At 35.1% G+C, this 24299-nt stretch overlaps 3 protein-coding genes across 6 annotated transcripts in view; 2 read left to right on the forward strand and 1 right to left on the reverse strand.

The window, feature by feature from the left end:
- Positions 1–810: 810 nt before the first annotated feature.
- On the forward strand, positions 811–4497 carry LOC117986476 (uncharacterized). The gene is made up of 4 exons (XM_034973312.2): positions 811–978; positions 1242–1447; positions 2359–2522; positions 3412–4497. Exons 1-4 carry the CDS (start codon positions 890–892, stop codon positions 3553–3555), a joined length of 603 nt encoding a protein of 200 aa, XP_034829203.1. The 5' UTR covers positions 811–889; the 3' UTR covers positions 3556–4497.
- A 2143-nt stretch (positions 4498–6640) lies between these two features.
- Positions 6641–14502, forward strand: LBR (lamin B receptor). The gene is made up of 4 exons (XM_034973308.2): positions 6641–8509; positions 9192–9618; positions 11358–11477; positions 12251–14502. The coding sequence occupies exons 1-4, from the start codon at positions 7205–7207 to the stop codon at positions 12415–12417; spliced, it is 2019 nt and encodes a 672-aa protein (XP_034829199.1). The 5' UTR covers positions 6641–7204; the 3' UTR covers positions 12418–14502.
- Positions 14503–15413: 911 nt separating this feature from the next.
- The window catches only part of LOC117986474 (Kv channel-interacting protein 4-like), a 231227-nt gene continuing 222341 nt past the window's right edge, over positions 15414–24299 (reverse strand). For 3 of the 4 annotated variants that reach the window (XM_069501944.1, XM_034973310.2, XM_034973309.2), the window contains 3 exons: positions 22931–23004; positions 21678–21890; positions 15414–20958 (listed from right to left, as the gene is read on the reverse strand). In XM_069501944.1, the coding sequence (XP_069358045.1) occupies positions 20848–20958; positions 21678–21890; positions 22931–23004 (398 nt within the window). In that variant the 3' untranslated portion in view covers positions 15414–20847. Of the gene's footprint in view, positions 20959–21677; positions 21891–22930; positions 23010–24299 lie in introns of all 4 variants that reach the window. The other variant, XM_069501945.1, reaches the window with a different exon arrangement.

A 24299-nucleotide genomic window follows, 5' to 3' on the forward strand; every position in this document is an offset into this window, starting at 1 on the left:
AAAAACTCTCATTCGATTGTACTCTAGATCCCTGTCAAAAAGTGTTAATGTTGTATAGAAGCAAGCATTTCTTTGCGGAAGTCCATGATATAGGTACATTGAACTAAAAGTTAAATTTGCTATAATCCGCTGAAACAAATAAAATCTGTATGGTGCAACATGCAGCATGCAGGAAGTAAGAAAGCTATTTTCACAAGACACGAAAACCAGTAATTCTTCGAAATTTACTGTTTCTAAAATCGTAAATCAAATGCCCTCCCCAACCGAAACGACCCCCTCGATAAAAGACGTTCTAAGCACGTCCTTAATGATCCCGACGATCAAATCATGACTAACAATGCTCCCTATCTCATAGGGCTACACAACTCAACCTTATTACAGCTCCTTTGCCGGCGAAGACGAGGTCCCCGATTTCTAAGATCACACGGACGTTGACTCACACCACGGCCTGGGGGCGTACGGACTAACCAGTAGTCCAACAAATCCACTCCGATCCAACACAAAAAAAAACCTAAAATAAGGTGAAATCCCCAAAAGTGGAAACACGGCTTCCAAGTTCTTTTAATGCTCTGTGGTTCTAGTAAGCTTTCAAAAATGGTCGTAGCCATAGTGATTATATTCTCTTTGGTCGTAAAATGGTAGTGTGGTAGCTTCTGTCTCTGTATAATTTGTAAATGTACAATTTGTATTTCATTATATTTTCTTTTTTTTCTCATTTAAATATTAATGAATAGAGCTAAAAATATATTTTGTATTGATTTTCATGCTGTAAAATTATTCAGAAGAATATTTTAGTGTAAAACCTGCACTAGTCTTTGTAAATGCACTCGTGAAACGACAAGTTTTTACTTTTTTTTTATCATTTTATCATTTATCAATAACAAGTATCATGACACTCGGATTTAAAGCGATTTCTAGACTGGTCGTGCCCACTTTTGGAAATTTATTTTGTTTGACTCGAGCACAGCTAAGTACCATGTATGTATTTATCGTAATTCTCATTACATTACATAATAATATAAAAACTTTCAATTTCAATACCATTACATAATAGCCGGCAACCGGCTATGCCGGCTAGTTTGTCAATTTAATTTTAGTGTCATGTCATTCTTTCACAATGTTTTCGCGAAGTTAATAGTTTTTTCAAAGATTATATCTTTTTCTTGTCTCTAAACTGTTAAGATAATCACAAGTACTTAAAAGTTATATAGAGCCATATAAACATTAAATAATTATTACAGCAAAATGGCAGATAATAATCCCGACTACAAGAGTGCGACAAGTATTCATGAGTTCACAGTGAAAAACATAAAAGGTGAAGAAGTTAAACTTGACGTGTACAAAGGTCATGTATGCATCATAGTTAACGTCGCTTCGCAGTGCGGCTTGACTGCGAATAACTATAAACAACTGAACGAGTTGTATGACCGCTATGGTGAAAGCAAAGGTAAATTTTACAGGAAGTTATAAGCGTGGTTGCGACGACTGGGCAGTAGTGCGCACTGAGGTCTCTTCTAAGTGGGACGCCCCAGCTTAAATTTCCGGCAGTATTTGGGAATAGAAAAACCACCATACCTCTTCTAGGTTAGCCCGCTTCCCTATTAGACTGCATCTTCACCTGCCGTGTAATGAAATTGCACTCTGCAGTCAACAACTTGTAACTGAATAAAAATAATTAAACAATTCACAGACAGACACTTCAAACTCATGAGAGAAACAATCTATTTTTATCCCATGAAGGGTTCTTATAGTGTATCCAAAACAAGTGGTCCAATCTGAATTTGCAACATGGTAGATAAAGGACAGGTTGAAAAGGATTAAATACACAAGCACGGCTGAGATCTGTTTTGTACAATGCATAATAAACACCTCATGTTCAGATTGAATTACATACTTGTTTTGCATGCACTATAAAAAATAAAAATAAAAAACCACTCGGACTAAGATAAGGGAAAAGCTAGTAAATTAATGGTTTGGAAAACAATCTAATCCAAATTGTGACTTATCCATACTTTCAAACTAATATTATGTATGCGAAAGTGTGTCTGTTTGTCTGTCTGTCTGCTAGCCTTTCACAGCCCTGCTGTTCAACCGATTTTGATGAAATTTGGTACAGCGATAGCTTGCATCCCAGGGAAAGACAGGCTACTTTTTAACCCGGGAAATTAAAGAGTTCCTTCGGGATTTTTAAAATCTAAATCTACGTGTACAAAGTCGCGGGCATCAGCTAGTAATAATATTGTAAATCTGAAAGTGTCTGTCTGTTGCTTTATCATTTTCCAAACATTAATTAAGTTTTTTTAAAATAAGGTCTCATACATTTTATTTTAAATAAACCATACAATTTTATTTTTGTAGGTCTGCGCATCTTGGCTTTCCCATGCAACCAGTTCGCTGGTCAGGAACCAGGGAACCCTGAAGACATAGTGTGTTTCGCAAGTGACCGCAAAGTCAAGTTTGATCTGTTTGAGAAGATCGATGTCAATAGTGATTCTGCACATCCACTGTGGAAGTTTTTGAAGGTAGGTACACTAGCTTATGCTCGCGACTTTGTCCGCGTGGACTACACAAATTTCAAACCCCTATTTCACCCCTTAGGGGTTGAATTTTCAAAAATCGTTTATAAAATCCTTATATAAGTCCCGCAAATTGCTAATGCGCTAGGCCGCCATTTTAGTGACGTCAGCACTAGACTGAAGTTTCGAGCTGATGGTATATTTTTAGTTCGGCTAACGTCAAAAAATGACGATGATAATGAGACATGGTTTCGGCCCAATAGCAATTTGCGGGACTTATACCTACATGATTCCAAACAAAGTAAAGTGGTCATTGTTTTCTGCTAGTCACATTGTGAAAGGCTCACTATGTTAAGATCTATTGTTCAAAGTTTATAAGTTTACAAATATATAATGTACAATAATTTTATCTCCATACTTAAAATTAGTTTACTCTATGTACTTAAGATCAATAATATTTACTTTGAGAACCAGCAGTTGTGAATTAAATATTCAGTGAAAAATAATTGTCAATGCATGTTATTGATCTGTTTTATAACCTTGATTTGACTTGTATGTTTTTATTTGTTGTGTAGCTTAGTAACAGAAATTATTATCGTAGTTTATTTGTACTTTGTAATTATAACTGTACACATATAGTCTGTTCCAAAAACAAATTGTTATTTGTTTGTTGAAACAACTTAGTTATCATTTGGTGTTAATTCAGTAGTATACAATAATTAAATCTATTAAATCTAAACTAAATAAACTTGACCACCCCTGCAAATACACACCCACCCTAAAAATCTAGTTAACTTAAAAAGGTTACTATAAAATATTTACCTTCTTGATTTATCTTGATGAATACATTTGAAACATGTACATTAAAATATAAATATTTGTTATTTATTTCCAGCACAAGCAAGGAGGTACTTTGGGAAGTTTCATCAAATGGAATTTCACAAAATTCATCATTGACAAGAATGGTATCCCTGTTGAGCGACACGGTCCTAAAACTGATCCCTTGGATTTGGTCAACTCACTCGAGAAATATTGGTGAAGATTTACTATAGATATTATTAAATCATAAAATATATTCTTATCACAAATCATTTAATTGTTATTTCTTAGGTGTATGTAGTGTTGTATTGAATTATTGGAAATGGTAGTTTCAAAAAATATTTTGATGTTATAAGTATAAATAATAATTTTATTAATATAATAATATTCCATGAATGGAAATCACAAGGTACAAAAATATATTTATTGATTTTTAATAATATACCTACACATTACTGCCATACATTTAACTTGTTGCCAGGTGAAACTAAAAACAGTGTGTTATGGGCTCACGCCGAAATAATTGAAATGTCCCGAAGCCATCTATGCACACCAGTATAAGACTATATTACAACTGTAAGTTTTGCTCACGTAAGTAGCTTATATGATTAACTTATAACAAATTTACTAATGTAAACACTCTTATAAGTGTCAATTACCTAAATTTGCTGGCAACTAATTGCATAAGCTACTTACTTGATTGAAACTTACAGGTGTAATCGTAGTAATGCTAAAATATTTACTAACGATTCATATATTTTAAAATCTTCATAGGTATTGTAGTTACCCACTTTTCCTGCAAGTTGAAATAATAATAGATCATTTATTTTAATAAGTGGTTGACATCATTATTATGCAATAAAATAACTGATAAAATGTTTACAAAATCGTGTTGTATTGAATTCGTAATAACGCACTGTTTGGCTAGTTATTGTTTTAGCGTTTAAGCCATCGTAAATGTGACATTCATAAACAATTATGTAAAAATGGCTCAACTCCATCTCAATTCGCGTTTTTCTCTCTTCATGGGCCTGTTCACGTGGCCACAACTAAGTTGAGTCATATTTTTATCTAATTGAAGTATATTTGTATGATTTATTGTTTTATGCAATAGGTATTAAATATAAATATATTTTGGATATTATTACAGACTATACTTACTCATGCTGTTTTATTTTAAACATTTTTTAATAATTATGATGAAAGAAATTAATACATCTTAGGTGGGGCTAATCTATCTAATCAAATATTCAGTGATGAATCTGTGTAGTTAGCCGGCCAGAAATATTATACGTGCATCAACCAATGATATTAGAAGAAAAATAGGTAGATAGGTTACTTATATCAAATTCGATGTTTAGTAATGGCACGCTGCGTCAGCGCCGAAAGACTCAACACACATAAACGCATAGATAGTATTTTAACCTCACACAACAGAGAGTAAAGGACGGTGAACTAATAACCTCAGCTTCAGTTGCGCACGAAAAAGAGACGGTTATATTTTGCACTACCTCGTCCTGCACAGAAGAGTGGAAGAAGGACGGATATATGCCTAATAATGCGAGCGTAAAAGAGACGGGACGAGACGGTAAACTAGAAACTCCAAAGAAAAAAAAACAGTAAAGTCTATTCGGCTAATGCCGATTTATGCCTACACTGTAGTTGTATAGTAAAAAAAAACCTTATACTGTGGTATTTAATATATTACGAACTAGCTTTTTCCCGCGGTTCCGCTCGTTTTTAGGGTTCCGTGCCCAAGGGGTGCCAACGGGACCCTATTACTAAGCCTCCGCTGTCTGTACGTCCATCTGTCAGCGGGCTGTATCTCGTAAGCCGTAATAGGTAGACAGTTGAAATTTTCACAGAATGTATTTCTATTGCCGCTATAATAAAAATAATAAAAATTAAATTAAATTAAATAAAGGGGGCTCCCATACATGGAAAAGAAGTCGAAATAAAATTACTAAATTTTACGCGGACGAAGCCGCGGGAAGGTAGGTAAAGGAATAAAATGTGAAATGAAAATATTTTTTATTTTTGAAAATATTTACTATTACACAATCTACATACTCATAGCCAAAATTCCCTCATTGTATGAAGAGACCCAGCAGTGGACCGTAAAAAGATGTTAGACCATAGTTAATTTATCCTTCCCTAAAACAGGAAATATGCACACTATTTGAATTGTCAATACTCAGAAGAGACCTATCTGTTTATTTTATATTCTTTGATCGGAAACTTTAAAATACGTACAACGATAACTTGATACGTACTTATGGCATGTGACATAAGGTACAAATTGCAATGAGTTGCATTTTACACGAACGTGCACGAGTTTGTTATTGTTAAATAAGTGAAAAATACGAATTATATAAAAGAAATAGTTTTACTTACGAATGAAATGTGATTCCTTGACTTTTGGAAACCTTGCTTGTGTAGTTTGTGCAGAATCTCATCACACACGACGGCATTTTCGGTTGTTTTGGGAGACGAAAACAAAATACACATTACTATCAACGACGTCATCGATAGCGCGACGACAGCGGGCGACTGAGCTCAGGTTTGCTAATTAGCTTAGTTTTAACGTGCCACTTGCGGTCCGCGTATAACGTATCTACCTATTTTCTTCTAATATCATTGGCATCAACCTTTAGAATGAGATTTCGGCTTTGTAGAGCGTTGTCTCTTTCACTCATACCTATGTGACGTTTTGTCGGTCTCAACGACAAAGAACGCTCTACGAAAGAAACCCCTATCTCCTAAAGGTCGATGTACAATATTTCTCTCCGGGTAGTGTAAATCTTTTACACGTGAAATAGATTGCTAAAGTGATTGTTCTAATATGAAGAGGGTTCTTAAATTGGGAAAAGACTTGAGCTAAAGTTTCTTTTATAAGCCTAACTAATATGAGCTATACCATATAAATAAAATTGTTGGTGACTGAAGCAGCCATAAGTGGAATTTAGCGCTGGCAAGTGGCAACACTAATCATTGCCAACATAATAAATTCATAACGTCATCCATACATCAGTAGGTAAACATGAGGTAAACCTCGGGTAAACAATACAGTTTAGGCTTCCAGTTTTATCGACATGAGTAAAAAGAAGACAACAGATATAATTTTCCGTGTCCCGTAGATAGAGTAATAAAGGTAGATACAGGAACGTTTGCTTTCTCATTCACACTAAAAAGAGAGCACAGATAAAGTTACTAATGTGATAAACAGAGACGCAGCTAACCTATTTTTTGTCCTTTATCTTGTAACTGGTTTTTTTCAAGAATACATACAACTTACATACAAAGCTTGCAACTTTAGTTGCGAAACAAACTTTGAGAATTCGTGGCGTAATTGTATTTCTCATGAGTTATTTACTTGTTTTCACATAAAAACGTTTAATACAAATATTGTTGATCGGTTAATACAAATATTGACTACTAAACAATGGTAATAATTGTCGTGTTATTCATCGTTACGTCGTGCTATCGCTAGCTCATACGCGGTTACACAGTACTTAAATCTACCTATTATTGTATCTACGCCGTGTCCGTTACGAAATACCGCCAAGAATTTTTAACCAATCAGACTTCTTTTTTCAAATTTATTCGAGCGTCGTTGACGCTTCGTGACGGCGTAGCTTTTCCGGCTTGATGTTGTTTTGTTGTCAAATATTTACAATTTTACAGACGAATTTGAAAGAAAATATAATCATAGTTCGTGCATTGTGCTAAATAAAACAATCTATTATTTTATTATTTTAATACTTTTGTATCTTATGAGTTTTTTTTTAGTGAAATATCTTCGCGTGTGGTGATGAGATAATTATAGCAAATAATATTTTAAGTGGTCCAACTGGTTGTGTGTGGTAATCATGATGTCTACAAGAAGTGGTCGGACTCGTCAGAGTATAGTTGAAGCGAGTCCTCCGCGCACGCGAAAAGGAGTATCCCCAACTCGGTCTCCCGCCAGAAACCGAAAGAGTTCGCCTTCAGAACGATCGTCTCAAAAGTCGCCCTCCCGCAAATCGCCCAGTAGGAAGCCTGCGCCGAAATATCCTGCGCGAAAGTCGCCGTCCAGGGCCGTCAAGGAAACGAAAGAGGTAAAAAAGGAGCCTAATAAATCGCCGTCTAAACGACCTGCTATCAAAAAAGACGTCGAAATTAAACTAGAGGATGTATCAGCTAAGATTGAGTTTTTGCGTAGCACTCGAACGCGACGTATCGAGTATTCGGTTGCAGATTTTTCAACAAGTTTGCCTGAAACAGATTTACCAAAAACGGACTTAACATCCAGCGAAGGACTCAATGGTATAGAGGAATTAGAGCCCAGAGAATCGTTTGATACATTTTCGATCAGTTTAAGGAATAGAAGAACTATAGCAGAAACTCCTCCCCGTAGGTCTAGCAGGTTGAAGGATGTAGTCGATAGTGTTCCAGATATAAGACGTAGCTTTAGTAAGTCACTCAGTAAGTCCGTAAGCAAGTCTATAAGCCACTCGATTGGTGACTACTCGGAAGAAGAAGATGTTACAGAAAAGTCCAAATCACAATCCGTCAGTAGGAAGCTGGCAACTCCATTACCGAGTTCAACATTATCACCTTTGAGCAATAGATGTGAATTTGCTGGTAGAATAGGTGTTACAGCTCTATATTTATTGATACCATTGACAGTAGTTTTTATATTAATATCTTGCTTAAAAGCATGTTCGTACAAAACTCTCAAAGAACTAGTAACATACAAGAACATATCATTTTGGTTTAATACTCAAGCAACTGTGCTTGTCATCAGTAATTTGGTTTTACAAACAGTTTTTCTGTTCATACCTGTGATGGGTACCAGAGAGGTTGACGACCGAGGGAAGAAATATTATTTTAATGCATTTTTCTCAAGTTTCTGTACATTAAATCTATTGTTTGGATTGGATTACTATGGGATTTTGAAAAATGATACTTTACTGAACTCTTATTTGCAAATGGCGACTGTTTCCTACATAATAGCAGTAACTCTAGCTCTGACAATGTTCTTAAATAGCCATAAAGTTGACGAGAATGATTGGAATCCATATGGTAACTCAGGATATGCGTTGTATGATTTCTTTATCGGACGAGAAATCCATGGGGTTCTTCTAAATATAAATGTAAAGCTTTGGCTGGCAAGAGTATCTAATATCAGCACTGTAAGTATTAATTTAATTTAATAATAATTTAATTTATTCAGATACAAGTTAGCCCTTGACTGCAATCTCACCTGCTGGTAAGATGGAAGCGGGTTAACCTGGAAGGGGTATGGCAGTTTTTATTAAACCCACACCCCTTTGGTTTCTACGCGGCATCATACCGGAACGCTAAATCGCTTGGCGGCACGGCCGAAGCCTCCCACCAGACAAAATTTGTGTTAAAAAAAAAAAATAATATACAGTGTAAATTCTAAAGAATCTACAGTATGCTGCAGAAAATATTGTACATCAACCTTTAAAAAAAGAGATAGAGGTTTCATAGAGCGCTGTCCCTGTTGTTGAGACCGACGAAACATCATAGGTATGAGTGACAGAGACAACGCTACGGCTACTGTACCATATTTTATTAAAAAGGACTTTTGTTCAAATTAGAGATATCAATGTACATGGATTTAAAATAATGTTAAACCAATTAAACGTATAATTTATATGTGTTTTATACTGTATTATATATTACTTAATTATTAACATTAATATCATTTAATAACAAAAGTACTTATTTAGTGGCTCATTATAGTCTGTTTTATAAATAATATATAATATAACCTAGTTTTATTTGCCAAATTAGTTAGCATCTAATGTTTAACATGCCTTAATTGTAATGCTTTTATACCTATTTCAGCTAATTTTCTCAATATTAATCTTCAAACAAGGCTTTAATTTTCAAGAGAAAGAGATTATTAGTAATATTCTTTCATTGGACGAGCTTAAAAATATTCTTAATAGTGTACAGTTCAAGCCAACGGTACTAGTGTACTCTATGATGCAAATAGTTTACGCATTATATTTCATTATGAGAGAGAAAAAAGTTGTATCAACGTTTTACTGGAACTCTGAAGGATTAGGGTATCTACAGATTGTCTCAAGTTCTCTATACCCTTTTTACTTCACGACTATATCTAAATATGTGGCAGATACAGATTTACAACTGAAGACTAATGTTCTGATAGCTGCTTCCATACTCTACCTGTTGGGTTTTCTTATAATGCTTATCAGTAACAACATTAAATACGAATTCAGGAAAAATCCACTGCAGCCCAGCCTGATGCGTAAGTACCAACTAAATCCTAACATTATTATTCAATATTTTTCCTGTTTGAAGTTTTTTCCTATTAGATTGCAATTAATTGATGTATTTATCATAATGTGTAACCTATATTCGTATCTTATTGTTATTTATAGTCAATTATCATTCTCATTCAATGCTTTTTGATACTTGTTAGTAACAATAGTAGTAGTAGTAGTATTTAATTTTATAGCATTACTAGCGACCGCTTGTAGCTTATTACAATTTTCGTAGGGATCTCTAACTTTTTAAAAATAAAATATAGCCTGTCACTCAGGAATAATGTAGTTTTCTACTGGGGAATTAATTTTCAAAATCGGTTTAGTATAGTTCCAGAGATTACTTCCTACCTACAAACAAACTTACAAACTTTACCTCTTTATAATATTAGTATAGATGTATGCCTTACTATAATATGACGTAAACCCGCACTTAGTAAAGGGCTACGACACGGTCAAGGGGCTTGACGTCAACCATGTAGATTTGTTTTGCTTGATCAAGCAAACGGCACTTTTTTCATACATCGAACACTGTCCGAACGTCGCGTCGTGTCAAGCAAAATTATAAAATCGCATCAATCACGCGTCTAGCACGTAAATATTTGGCTCAAGCATCAAGCAGACATTGTAAACAGTCAAAATGCTTGACTTAAAAAAAATCTACAGTACGGGGCCGAAAGTAATGTATATCGACCTTAAGACGGAGATAGCAAATTTGTAGAGCACTGGCCCCGATTCTCTAGTCTCTCTCTAAACTAAATTTAGAGTATCTGCATCCTTTTCTTTTTACTAATGCTAAAAAAGGAACGGAACATGACTTTCACATTTAAAGACTCTAAATTTTAGTGCACAATACAAATTTAAACAGTAGGTTTGCGAGTGCGTGCTAAAATCACGGGTTTTACCATCTAAAAATTAAATTTAGAAATGTCAAACTGCTTCTGTCCTTTTCATATTACAATAGTAAGAAAAGGGTGCGAATACTCTAAAATTAGGTTGTGCTTAGAATCGGTGCCACTGTCTCTGTTGCTGTTACTTATTATTACACTGTTCAAAATGGATAGTGTTATGCAGGTTTTATAGGTCATACAAGATATAAAATACTACTAATTGTGCCTTTAGCAAGTCTCTTAAAACAATGCTTATTCTAACTCATGCAGTGCAGTAAATTGTCTACCTAAGTCACACGTACGTTACGTAATTTTCTTTTGACTTTTTCGTCTTACCCCTAGGCGCAACGCACACCAGGAGAGCCTAGGTGCAGTGTCTTAGGCTGAGATCTATAGAGCGCACTTTGACATTGCTCAGACTTAAAATTGAGTTAAAACGAGACCGATTTATGTTTAAGATCTAAATCTGTGTCGTTATAACTCTGTCTTAAGTCTAAGCTAAGTCAGAGTGCGCTCTATAGATCTCAACCTTAGAGCTAGTGCGCACCATGGTGCGGCGAGTTGCGGTGCGTTTTAAACTCCGTAAATTTAAATCTATCAAAATCCGGTACGGAATTAATTCTGCAGTGCGTTCGCTTCCATGTATGTATATATGTACGTATATAGTTCACAGATTTTGCGGGGAAAAACATACGAAAATTTACCGTGGTGCGCGTAACCTGTCAATTTACTTTTGTTTAAAAATTGTGTACAACAGAATTAGCTACACTATCTGTCTGAGTCATTTATTTATGCTATTTGTGGTCATCTCTGTCATTTTGTTTTTTTTTCAGACTTAAATTCGATGCCAACATTTCACGGCAAAAAGCTTCTGCTCTCAAATCTATGGGGTGTCGTGCGCCATCCCAACTATGCGGGCGACATGTTGGTACACGCGGCTCTAGCTATACCAGGTAATTGTTAGATTCGCATTAATTAAAAGTGGCCACTGCTGCTTCAGGACAACACTAGACCACACATTGCACAACAGACGGCTACCAAATTAGAGGAGCTTCAATTGGAATATCTAGGACCATCCACCTTGCTCCAACAGATTACCATTTTTTTCGAAATTTAGATAACTTCTTGCAAGGGAAAAAATTCAACTCTGATAGGGCAGTCCAAAGCGCCTTCAAAGATTTTATTGATTCCCGCCCGTATGGTTTTTTTAGTAGGTAAATGAACTACCTATGAGATGGCAAATGTGCATAGATAGCAATGGTACATACATAAATACTATAAAAATGGACTTTATATTCCTTCATTACAAAACGCCAATTTCATGTGAGGGCGGTTTCAGACTAGCGTATTTTTTTGCGCGTATACGGTCGTTTCAGCATACGCGCTTACACGCGCGCTACATACGCGCTTCAAAAAGCCGGACTTGCGTATACGGGCATATTTCGGCGTGTTCGCTCGAAGTGGTCCGGTGGGTGGTGGTCTCTCGCGGCTCGCGCTTATACGCCTATACGCGCCTACATGCGCTTCCAAAAACGAGCTTATACGCGCGTATAAAACGCTAGTCTGTAACCGCCCTAAGGACCTAATATAATTGACGATTCAAGATTCCGACGAATTGAGAAACTCCTCCTTTTTTTGAAGTCGGTTAAAAAGTACTAAAAGTAAAAGTTTATTTAAACAAAAATATTTCTATTCTATTCTCATACTTTCCTTTTTCTCCTACCAGGAATATACTCACGTCAACTGATAGCTGCGGCACCGGCTCTGATAACAATACTAATGTTGCTGCATCGCTGCTGGCGCGACCACGCGCGCTGCCGCCGCCGCTACGGCGCCGCCTGGCTGCGGTACTGCAAGCGGGTGCCAAGCGTCATCGTACCCAAAGTATTGTAAGGCGCAACGCACACCGGCAGAGCGGAGTGGAGCTGAGGCGTTGTCTCTCTTGATTTAGTGTGTGTTACGGACTAGCCAGCTCTGAAATATTAATGTTGTTGCTGACGCGACCACGCGCGCCGCCTGGCTGCGGTACTGCAAGCGAGTGCCAAGCGTCACCGTACCCAAAGTATTGTAAGGCGCAGCGCTCATCGGCAGAGCGGAGTGGAACTGAGTCTCCGATTAAGTGTGTGTTCACAAACAAACCAGTTCTGTAAACTCCAAGCTGGGAGAGCTCTATGTCGAAGTTAGCGGGACCACGCCAGTTGCAGGGTACTATTGTAATCTACTGCATAGGTTGGTTAAAAAAAGAGCTCGTGTAGTTGAAATTGTAATTAGTATAAAAAAATATTCTGTTAAAGTAGGCGCGCATTACATTACACTTTACTAATTTTTTTAGAAAACTAAACGATAGTTTTTACTCTGAGAACTAATTTGCAGTATGTGCAAATGCAAAGTGGTGGCAGTGGTGGTAGTGGCTGGTGTGACCTACCTAATATTTAATTAAACTAATGAAATCTCTACAAAATTTAATACTAGAACTACATATTTACACTTTTGAAATGAGTATTTTTTTATTTAGAAAAATAATGTATTTCTATTAATAAATAATAAAGTAATGAGAGGATTTTTATACTTTAAAATTTTTAAGATAATTTTATACTTATAAAATAAAAAAATATAATTTAGTACTTATGTATAAAATTATTTTATTTTAAAATTATACTTATACTTACAATTAATTATTGGAGTAATTATTATGAAATAGTTACTCAGTGTGTTTTGAATGTGTGTATTTTTGATTTTAGATTAGTATCCTTGCGATAGATTTTTTACCACCAGACATAGCTCTCTATTAATAATACATAATTATTATTAATTTTACGACATTATGAAGGGACTGGATATATTGAAAAATAAATTAATAATATTCAGATTTATATTTTTACAGATGCAATATTATTGACGCGAATTTTTTTGATTGTAGTGTAATGAAGTTAGCTTTACTACTATTTTAAACATTTTCTATTAGTAGGTAGTATTCATTATAATAATGTTTCGAATATAAGTTATAGCTGTATAGCGCATAACTGAGTAGGCTCCAACTCTATCCAACTCAAATCCAGAAATTCAACATTATTTTGCTGGGATTATCACACCATGCGGTAGCGGAGCGGTGCGGAAGGGGTGACAGTTGTCACAAGTCAGTCGGACCACTATTGTGTCACAAGTAGACGAATCACTGAGCTCTCGTGTCACGTCATCACACCCCTCCCGCACAGCTCCATGTCCGCAAAAACCGTAGATAGAATAATAGGTAGATGTTAGTACTGTGTAACCACGTATGAGATAGCGATAGCACGACGTAACGATGAATAACACGACAATTATTACCATTGTTTAGTAGTCAATATTTGTATTAAACGTTTTTATGTGAAAACAAGTAAATAACTCATGAGAAATACAATTACGCCACGAATTCTCAAAAGTTTGTTTTGCAACTTCTTGTATGTATGCTTGAAAAAAACCAGTTACACCATAAGGGACAAAAAATAGGTTAGCTGCGTCTCTGTTTATCACATTAGTAACTTTATCTGTGCTCTCTTTATAGTGCGAATGAGAAAGCAAACGTTCCTGCATCTACATTTATTACCCTATCTACGGCAACAACCTCCTCAGTTATGCGATAATACCTGTAGTAATTGTATGAAATTGAAAGACATACATAAATTACCTATAAGAATGTTGGTAGATATAGTACGCGACAGGTAGAGATGCCAATCGAGGAATGAGGCGGGGGGGACGCCTCGCACCGCATACGGGTTAGCCCTGATTGTCATCTCGACCTGTCGTGGACTAAGGCATCTAGTTAAAAGAACGTGCCTCAAAAACAGTAGGTATTGTATTTAATTTTTGGTTTAATTAAAAAAGGCAATACGCTCAAATTAATTTTATTTTCAAACTACCTACTTAATAATAGGTATCTTGTTTTAGGTGTATATTTAAAGATTTTTCTCAGAAATATAATATTTTGTACATAATTGACTGTTGTTTTATTTACATTACTTACCTACCATATTTGTGTGCAAGTCCCATTATTTTTTTCTATATAGAACAAACAATAGGTAAACAAACTTTCCTTTTTTCGTGGCGGAATGTCAGGATCATTTTTAGGGTTATTTAGCCGAAAGGTGCCAACAACATTACGCCACAAAAAAGAAAAGATTTTATGACGTTGAAAGAAAAGCAAGTTCGAGGTGAAATGCTAGTATGTAGTTCTAAGGGACTTCTCCATATTTAAGCTAGAAGTTTTATCAATTTTACCTAAAAATTAAACATCAAAGTATACTCTTTATTTTTTATTTTCTAAAAAATACACATACAATTTGTAAATAAACAATTATTCGATATTTAAATACACATCTCATTACAGATTTATTTCTAACACATAATCATTCATATTATTTACTTAGGTCGGTAGGTGTATCGAAAATTACGAGGGAGAAATGTACGTCTGGCTCCTTGCTGGTGAAATGGTGAATTTTATTTATTCATTCAACATGCCGAAGTGGCTCCTTAGGTCAATGCATAGAATTTATTGAGTACTACGGTCAATGAATGCATAAATTAAACAGCCGACAAGGGTAATCACGTGCGATATGTTTAATTAATCAAGCTTTTAAATATCGACCATAGATATTTTTTTCTTTAAGCTTTTCGCAAGAGATGGTTTATAAATCATGAGTGGTCCTAACAAAACTTTTATAATCCACTTAGCTGATGCCCACGTCTTCGTCCGCGTGGATTTTTCAAATTCCCATGGGAACTGCTTGATTTTCCGGGTTAAAAAGTAACCTATGTGTTAATCCAGGTTATAATCTATTCTCATTACAAATTTCAGCTAACTCTGTGCAGTAGTTTTTGCGTGAAAATTTGAGCCCCCGCTCATCCGCCCATCCGCTTCACTCGGCCTCGCAGGCTCGCTTCATTCAGGACATTCGCGAGCTTCTGACTTCGTGCTTTACAAAAACGCGCAGGACAGACAAGACTGTGTTGAGTTGGGGTGAATAGATTTCGTTCTGGGCTAGTACCTACTTAATTAATGAGGTATGTAACGGGTAAATTACGCACCCCACGAGTAGGGTATTGTCTGAGGAGCGTCTCTACTCTACTCTCAGGTCTCTTTCTACCCATCGATATTTAAATATCTCTAGCAAACATATCCAAGGCTAGGTATAAGTCCCTATATATAAGCAAATTGCTAATGCGCGTGGCCCCATTTTAGTGACGTTCGTCAACACTAGACCGAAGTTTCGAGCTGATGGTATATTTTCATATATTTTTATTTCAGCTGACGTCATTTCAATGTTAATTATACATAGTTCCAGCGCAATAGCAATTTGCGGGACTTATAGCATCGACTCACGCTTCTATACAGTAGCTGTGAAATGCTCAAAATATTCTTTCTTTCTGACCCCCGAGCGTCTGGACTCTGGATGGAAACTTAAAAACCAGGCGCTGCGTTCGCTCAAGCGATATGCGTAATAGACTTCTATTTAATATGTTTATTATTTAAAACTATGTCAGCAGTTTAAATAATAATTATTTGTATATGTTAACCTGTAGGTACTTACTAGGTAGGTAGGTACTTAGTCGTTGTTGGCGCCGGAAATCGATTTTTACTTTAATTTTATTTATTGACCGTTATTGAATTCAAAGTTTCTTGATTTATCGTTATTCAAAGTTCGGCGGTTTGCCTGAATAATGTAACTTGGCAACATCGATAACTTTAGAATCTTTGCAAGGTAAGTACCTACCTACCTAAAGAGCGCACTCTGAGACAGATGTATATCTCTCACATAAATCTGTCTCGTTTTAACTCTATAACTATGTTTAACTTTTTAATTGAATACCTAGGTACTTATCTCTTTGTATTTATTACAAGGATCGATAAGTGTTAATTATTTTGGTTTTGGACATGGCATTATGGTAATTGGTACTCGTAGGTAATAGATAATTTCGTTACGTTGGTATTATGAAATATAACCTATATTATACCTTCGTTAGTATTCTTGCTTAGAATAATAAATTTATCATTCTTTGTTTGCCATAAAATAATTTAAAGCATTCAAAATAAAACAAAAGCTTTATAAAACCGGTATTTTATGATGTAGGTACTTTTTACACTTTGGCACAAAAATTATCAGATGAATAAATAATAATATTTGAAACTGAATCAAGTGAGAGCCTTCTATTAACGTATAGGTAGGTAATATTTAATTTGCGGTTCAATAAACAATAACTTAAGAAACAGAAACAGTGAATTCAATTTTTAAATTTTAAGAGATTATTTGTAACTTAAAGGTCAGATTAGGAAGACACACAAATTCCTTATCTATGTAAGCTCGACCAATATTTTATTATTTTTCGGTGGAATTAATATAGTTATATTCATTTGAAAATAAGGACACCTATAATACAACAGGACAAAAAGTTTAAAATACATAGTTATTAGGTATTATGTAAAAAACATAACGAAATTAAAAAAAAATTAAACCTATTACAGCTAGTAAAGTGACATTTTATTATCATGATTTAAGTTCTTATTTAAACGATAAGTATTTAAGTATTAAGCCAACTAGTTATTTGGTTCCATTTAACATTCACTATGAAAATATACATTTATATCTATCAATTTTTTAACTATTTACATATAAATATTTACATCTGGTAATGAAAGATTCTTAAAAAATACTTTTTTGTATGGTTGAATGCGGTAAGATACTAGGTAAAAGGTTAAAGGTACCAATTAGGTATCTAACCTATTTGTAAATATCAAATTTAACGTTTATTGAAATACTATTCAGTTTTAAGTTAAAAAGATTTATATTTACTTATGTTAATTTCTTTTAAAATCTATTGCTTCAAAGAGAAAGAGTAGGTATACCTATTTACTTGATATCCTCTAATAAAATAGGTAGTTACTTAGGTACAGCTAATCTAAGCTAATCATACCTATACCAAAATTGCCACCAGCACCCTATTATGCCTTCTCCAAAATAGCAACTAAATCGTAATTCGTGGTCGAAGAAAGCTTTGTGTTGCCGTTTTAAAATGTAGGTATGTAGTTTGTATCTAGGTATGGTAATAGTTTGCCAAAAAAGAATAATGTATAAATTACCATTTCATAGAAGCAGGTTTTTAAATTACCATTTCATTTTTAGGTTAGTACCTACTTAAATAAAATAGTTAGGTACCTATTCTTTCTCTTCTACTGCATCTAGTAGGTGGATATACCGTATCACGTTTTCTGCCTTATTGAAGCGGTTCTATTTTATGAGTAGGTAGGTACCTATACCTAAATAATAATCGGGTATAACCTTTTTAACGTAGGGTAGTGGCAGTGTTGTGTTAGGTATGTTTTATTTTATTGAAGTAGGTAGATTTCCCAGGCCACCGCGAGTCGCGAAGCTACTGCCATGAAAACGAGCACAAACTCTAGTGTGATATGGCCCTTACACAGGTTCGTTGCGACTTGCATTACGGCGCAGACACATTACCGTGTTGTGATGTGTCGTGGCTCGTGACTTGTGAGGGCGCGTGACGCGCTAGAAGGCGATCGGGGTCTTACCTTTTATATGAAAACGTAAACCTCAATTGAATAGAGATACCGAAATCGATGATGGTTTAAACTTTAATGCTAGTTTTAGAGATAAGCGCGGAATGTGATTTTGATAATTTTAGGTACCTAGTTAATCTAATTATTTTAAATAATGATAACTGAATTATTAGTTATTACAATATTTTGCCTTAAATGAACTTATTACTTCTAAAAATTCTATTTAAAAATGGCCGGAATAATTTAAAATAAGGGTAGAAAGTCTAGCTGGATAGAATTTTAATATTTCGTCACAGTGAATAGATAGGTAGACATAAGTACATTAATTAAGTGAGTATCCTAGAATGGATAAGGGTCAATAAAATATTCAAGCGGAAATTAGATATATAAGTGATTTTTTCTTCCTTACCTTACCTAAAAGAATTAACGTTCAATGTGATTCAGTTCGCGGTGTTAGTGCTAATAATATGTCTTTGGATGAATGTGGAACGTGGTAGAAATGCGTACCTAAGGACTAATGCAATTTACTTATCACGAACTAACAATTAATCCTTGCTACAAGTAAAATTATTAGCTAGAACGTAGCAAGTCGCTTACAAATTTTTGGTAGATGTTACCTGCGATTTAGGTATTTCCCTTTTAAGTAAGCTAAGGTAAAACAGATGACATAATATATTTATACATATATTACATCCCTACATCATTCGAAGAAGAAACAGACAAAACGCTTTCATATGAAATATATATCCGTACATTTTAATAGGTTCATACATAACTACGATTTACACAGCCATTACGTTAGTTGATGGCATTTCTACACATTTATTAATATGCACACTTAAATATAGAAGTATAAGTATATGAAACTAACCAATTAAATATTATTGAAAGTACCAGATATTAAATGTACGCCACCCGACAGTTCCAAGTCAAGCGCGAGAGCATGGTATTTGAGTTCGAATATTACGGGCGGGAATGAGATGTACGATATTTTAACAACGAAAATCAACCTTTGGAATTACTTACATGCATTTTTGCAAAACTGGTTAATCGAAGTTTCAATCAAATCAAAGTTTGCAATGTTGTGATTCCCCTAATTTGTTCAAAAATAGAGATGTTTCAAGAGACGATTTTTAAAACAAATAAGTAAGTAAGTACCTATACTAATAATTTCACTACGTTGCTCTCAATCTTGTACTTATCACTAACAAAAAAAAAATGTTTTATATTTTTTTTGCTTAAAAACCAGTAGGTAAACCAAAACAAAAATAAGTACCTATATAAAACTATGTAGAAGAAATGTCGAATTGAAGTACAAGTTTGATATTACAGCTACAAGTAAGGTAGATAGATATCTTATTATTTGAATCGCATAGTATCATGTCTCACTATTATAAACTTTTTTATAATATAAATAGTCGATTAACTTATAAAGAAGGGAGCCGTGTGAATTCTTGAAACTACAATAATATTTTTAAAAGGTTTAAAGATTTGACTTATGTCAATCCCATTTTTTATCTAAGTAGGTAGGTACATATCATTTTAATCGTACCTAGGCATCGAAAATATATATTTTACTAAGCCTATTCATTCCACATTCAAATATATTGCTTTATTGTATTAATTTATTCAGGTTATCAGTAATTTCGAAAGCGGCAGCCCTTTAAGCGATAGGAATAGCTACTATAATATTCTCATATTACAGGGACACCCGCAAGGTACATGCGACTGTTTATTGAACCAAATCAAATTGTAGGTTTGCAATCTTACATTTGCTTCCATTGCAATTTATTTCCATAATTCTATTTAATTTAAGGTTAAAATTACAGAACAAGTTACGATATCTTTAGAAAGCTCGCTCGCTTGGCACGCAAACACATTACTGTGTTGTTGTGTGTCGTGACGCGATAGAAAACGATCGGAATCATACATATTTTATATCACAACATCCCAAAGACACTGTTTGACTGAGACGGGTCCAGTTTAGACGGAGCTGCGCGGTATGCAGAATAAAAACAAAAAAGTGCAGATTTAGGAGCAGTTTTTAAATATACCTACCTAATTATCCATCGAAAAAAAATGTATCAAATCATATTTCTGTAGGTATATCGAATTCAGATAAAATAAATGTAGACGAAACCGGTTTTACTCACTTATTTAGTCGACGTTAGCCCGACTAGTTTCGGGTAGATCAATCCGGGGTCCTTTTTCAGATAAAATGCCTATGTAATAAATAAGAAATTTGTGGTCCTTAGTTTTCAAATTAAGTATACCTAATATGTAACCAAAAGTCACAGATTTTCAATACGGCCTCTTAGCTGTTACTTCTCCAGCACGCAGCGAGTTTAGGAGCCGTTTTAGTTAAACGATATGTCTATAGTCTGTCATGGTGCTCTAACGCCCTAAAGTTCGAGGCGTGGACCGATTAGTCGAATCACCGCGCCCTATTACGTTCCAGGACGCTTAGTCGATCACGGCGCCCTATAACGTTCCAGGACGCCATACAGTAAGTGTCTGCAACTTTATCATACGCTTAGCCTGAGTAATTAGTACAGATGCCGTCGGGTAAAAAGATACCCTACTGTCACGCCTCACTTTGTGCTACCAAATACATCGATAAATCACCCACAGCGCACGTTTAAGGTCAAATTTCTTTTTACCTGGTGTCATATTTATACGAAGGTTAGAAAATAATAATTTCAAGGCAAAGGAACGAGGGTGGCGTAAAGTTACACAGCACGGCGTCGACGGGCGCGCGCAATAGCAGGGCGTCAGAAATTGCTGTCGAAGACACCCATGGATCGAGATATGCCTTCGTCTCGCGAGCAGCAGTCGATGAACTCGTCCAGCGTTAAGACTCCGTCGCGATTTAAATCCATTTTCTGGAAGTGAAAAATAGTGACCTTAAATAATTTGAACTAGCCGATGCCCGCAAATTCGTCCGCGTGGATGTACAATACTTAGGTTTTTAAAAATCTTTGGAACTCTTATGATTGTTCAGGATAATAAGTTTGCTATGTTAGTAGCCAAATCAGTTATCTCTGAGCCAGGTCTAATCAAGATCAGTTTAGATCCTGAGCCGTGAAATGGAGATAGACAGACACACTTGCATTTATGATATAAGTAAATATGCAAGTATGGTGCAAGGGTGCAATTTTGAAGATAGGTAGCTATTTTTTTAAAAAATAAGTTTTGCGTTTAGGATACCCACCTTAAATTTAGTGACACATATAAAAGGCGCAAATACAACTGTTGCGGTGTGTTGCAGCTTGCAACGCAATTGGGCTACAATTGATTAATCGGTATGAGCCTTGACCGTCAGGCGTCACTGCACACACAGAGCGACAATACAGTCTACAAATATTATCAGTGACTTTGATCACGTAACGAGTCACCACGACAGACTACAACAGTCATATGTTTGCGTCTTAATACAGTTTTAAGTAGGTACCTGAAATGTCTTAATAGTTAATACAGTTTTAAGTACCTAAAATTACCTACTAAGGTATATTTAAAGAAAGCCGTTTTAAATCTCATTAAAAAGTGCTCCATATAATCATTTTAGTTTTTGCAATCCATAAATTTTTCAGTTTTCACTTACCTGAAATAGCCTCTCTACTTTCTCCCGAACAACCTCGTCATCAATCATAGGCTCTACGATCTTGCCCATAAGGTCGTAAATTGCGGTCACGATTTCTGTCATTTCTTCCTTCGTTATACACCCGTCGCCATTAATGTCATACAACGAGAACGTCCAACGCAATTTCTCTTCTAAGGTCCCTCTTGATAATACGGAGAGACCCGTAACAAATTCCTGTAAGCACAATTTTAATGAAAATAAATATTTCTGTAGGTATTTCATGTGTTTTTTAGAAAACTGCTATTTTGAAATTGCTGTACATTCGACGCGCGTTCAATGCACTTTTTTTGAACAAAACCTAAATCATTCATTCATATTAATTTTTAGGGTTCCGAACCTCAAAAGGAAAAACGGAACCCTTATAGGATCACTTTGTTGTCTGTCTGTCCGTCAAGAAACCTACAGGGTACTTCCCGTTGACCTAGAATCATGAAATTTGGCAGGTAGGTAGATCTTATAGCTGACATTTGGGGAAAAATCTGAAAACCGTGAATTTAGGGTTACATCACACAAAAAAATTAAATTGTGGTCATGAACTAAGAGTATTTTCAACTTTCGAAGTGAGTGACTATATCATGTGGGGTATCATATGAAAGGTCTTCACCTGTACATTATGCATCATAGTTTTTGAATTATCGTGCAAAATGTCGAAAAAATAAGACTGTAGTACGGAACCCTCATTGCGCGAGCCTGACTCGCACTTGGCCGGTTTTTTAAATTAAATTTTAAATCTATTTCATTTCAAACTGGTTCATTTTTATTTAAAACTAGCTTATACTTGCGACTTCGTCCGCGTGGACTACACAAATTTCAAACCCCTATTTCATCCCTTAGGGGTTGAATTTTCCAAAATCCTTTCTATCACTATCTGCATGCAGTAGTTTCAGCTGTGCGTTGATAGATCAGTCAGTCAGTCACCTTTTCCTTTTATAGATATATTTAGACTATTTGACCCGCCCCGACTTCATCCGGGTGGGCTTACCTGTTACATACCTAAGTACATATGTCTAAACCTTTTGCGTGATATGTTTTGAATGACATTTTACTATGGCGTGTAAAGTACCTACCTAATCGTAGTCTGCTGGGACATTCTGGCGCCTTTCGTCGAGACTCGTTCCAGTTACAACACACCACAACACAACAATGTGTCTGCACTTTAACAAGATGAGCTAATTAAATTAAACGAATTTATTATTTAAATGTAAGTTATTTACCTCAAAACTTAACAATCCACTTCGATCTTGGTCCAATGTGTTGAACACGTAGTGTGCGTACTGCGCCGTGTTGGCTGTAAATAAAAATATAAATTTTATTCAAAACAAATTTTTAATAATAGGTTCTTAGCTTAGATTAATTTATTTTATTATTTTAATCAGTAGGTAACTAGTTACTTACCTACTGATTAAAATAATATTTTTTTTTAAATGGTCCCAAATAGGCTCAGTAGTTTTTGAGGACAAGGAACCCTCAAACATAAATTCAGATTCTGTAATAGGTATAAAACGTAACGGAATATTTTGGTCCTTATTAATGGTCGTTTTTTACCTACCTAGCTGCTAGCATCATAATTTTACAAACCCTTACAAAGTACCTACCTACAATAATGCTATCGAATGATCTTACGCCGTAGGTAGCTACATGAGCAACTTTTTGTCTTAAGGTGACGCAGGACGCTCGACTGAAATTGGCAGCGCACGTGGGTAACATGTTTTCTTTTCACTTGACATTGTATGAGAAAGTTGAGAGGCACGATGATTTTCTCTGAAATCAAGCGCGCGAAAAGGGTTCAGGAAAAGTATTTTTGAGAAAAAAACGGCTCTGAATTTATGTTTGCACAGTAAAGTTATTTCAACTAATGAATAAATAAACAACGTCTAATGATAAATTGTTTTAGAATTTTCATATCCCTAATCTTATTTATTTACGCCCAAAGTTGTCATTAATTTAGTGTTAAAATAGGAATCTTTTGAGCCTCGTAACTTTTAAATCAATATTTTTTTTAATGTTTTATATATCAATAAACCTAGATAATGACGAGATAAATCGATATAATTCTTAGTTTTGTGCGTACAATATCGAATATTGTTGTATTTTCCCTCCTACGTTTGTATGGAGAAAGCACTGAACTGAGCTACCTTAATTACCTAGGTGTAAGTCCCTCAAATTGCTATTGCGCTGGAACCATGTCTCATTAACATCGAAATGACGTCAGACGCAATAAAAAAATACCATCAGCTCGAAACGTAGACTGAGTAAAAAATCTAGACAAAGGAACATTTGCTTTCTCATTCACACTAAAAAGAGAGAGCACAGATAAAGTTACTAATGTGATAAACAGAGACGCAGCTAACCTATTGTTACCTAACCTTGAAAAAATCGGTTACAGAATAAGGGACACTTATTCTGTAACCGATTTTTTCAAGGACTACAACTTTAGTTGCAAAACAAACTTTGAGAATTCCTGTCGTCATTGTATTTTTCATTAGTTATTTACTTGTTTTCACATAAAAACGTTTAATACTGACTACTAAACAATGGTAATTGTCGTGTTATTCATCGTTATATTGTGCTATCGCTATCTCA

This window comes from Maniola hyperantus, chromosome 11, assembly GCF_902806685.2.
Source record: "Maniola hyperantus chromosome 11, iAphHyp1.2, whole genome shotgun sequence".
NCBI classification, from domain to species: Eukaryota; Metazoa; Arthropoda; class Insecta; order Lepidoptera; family Nymphalidae; genus Maniola; species Maniola hyperantus.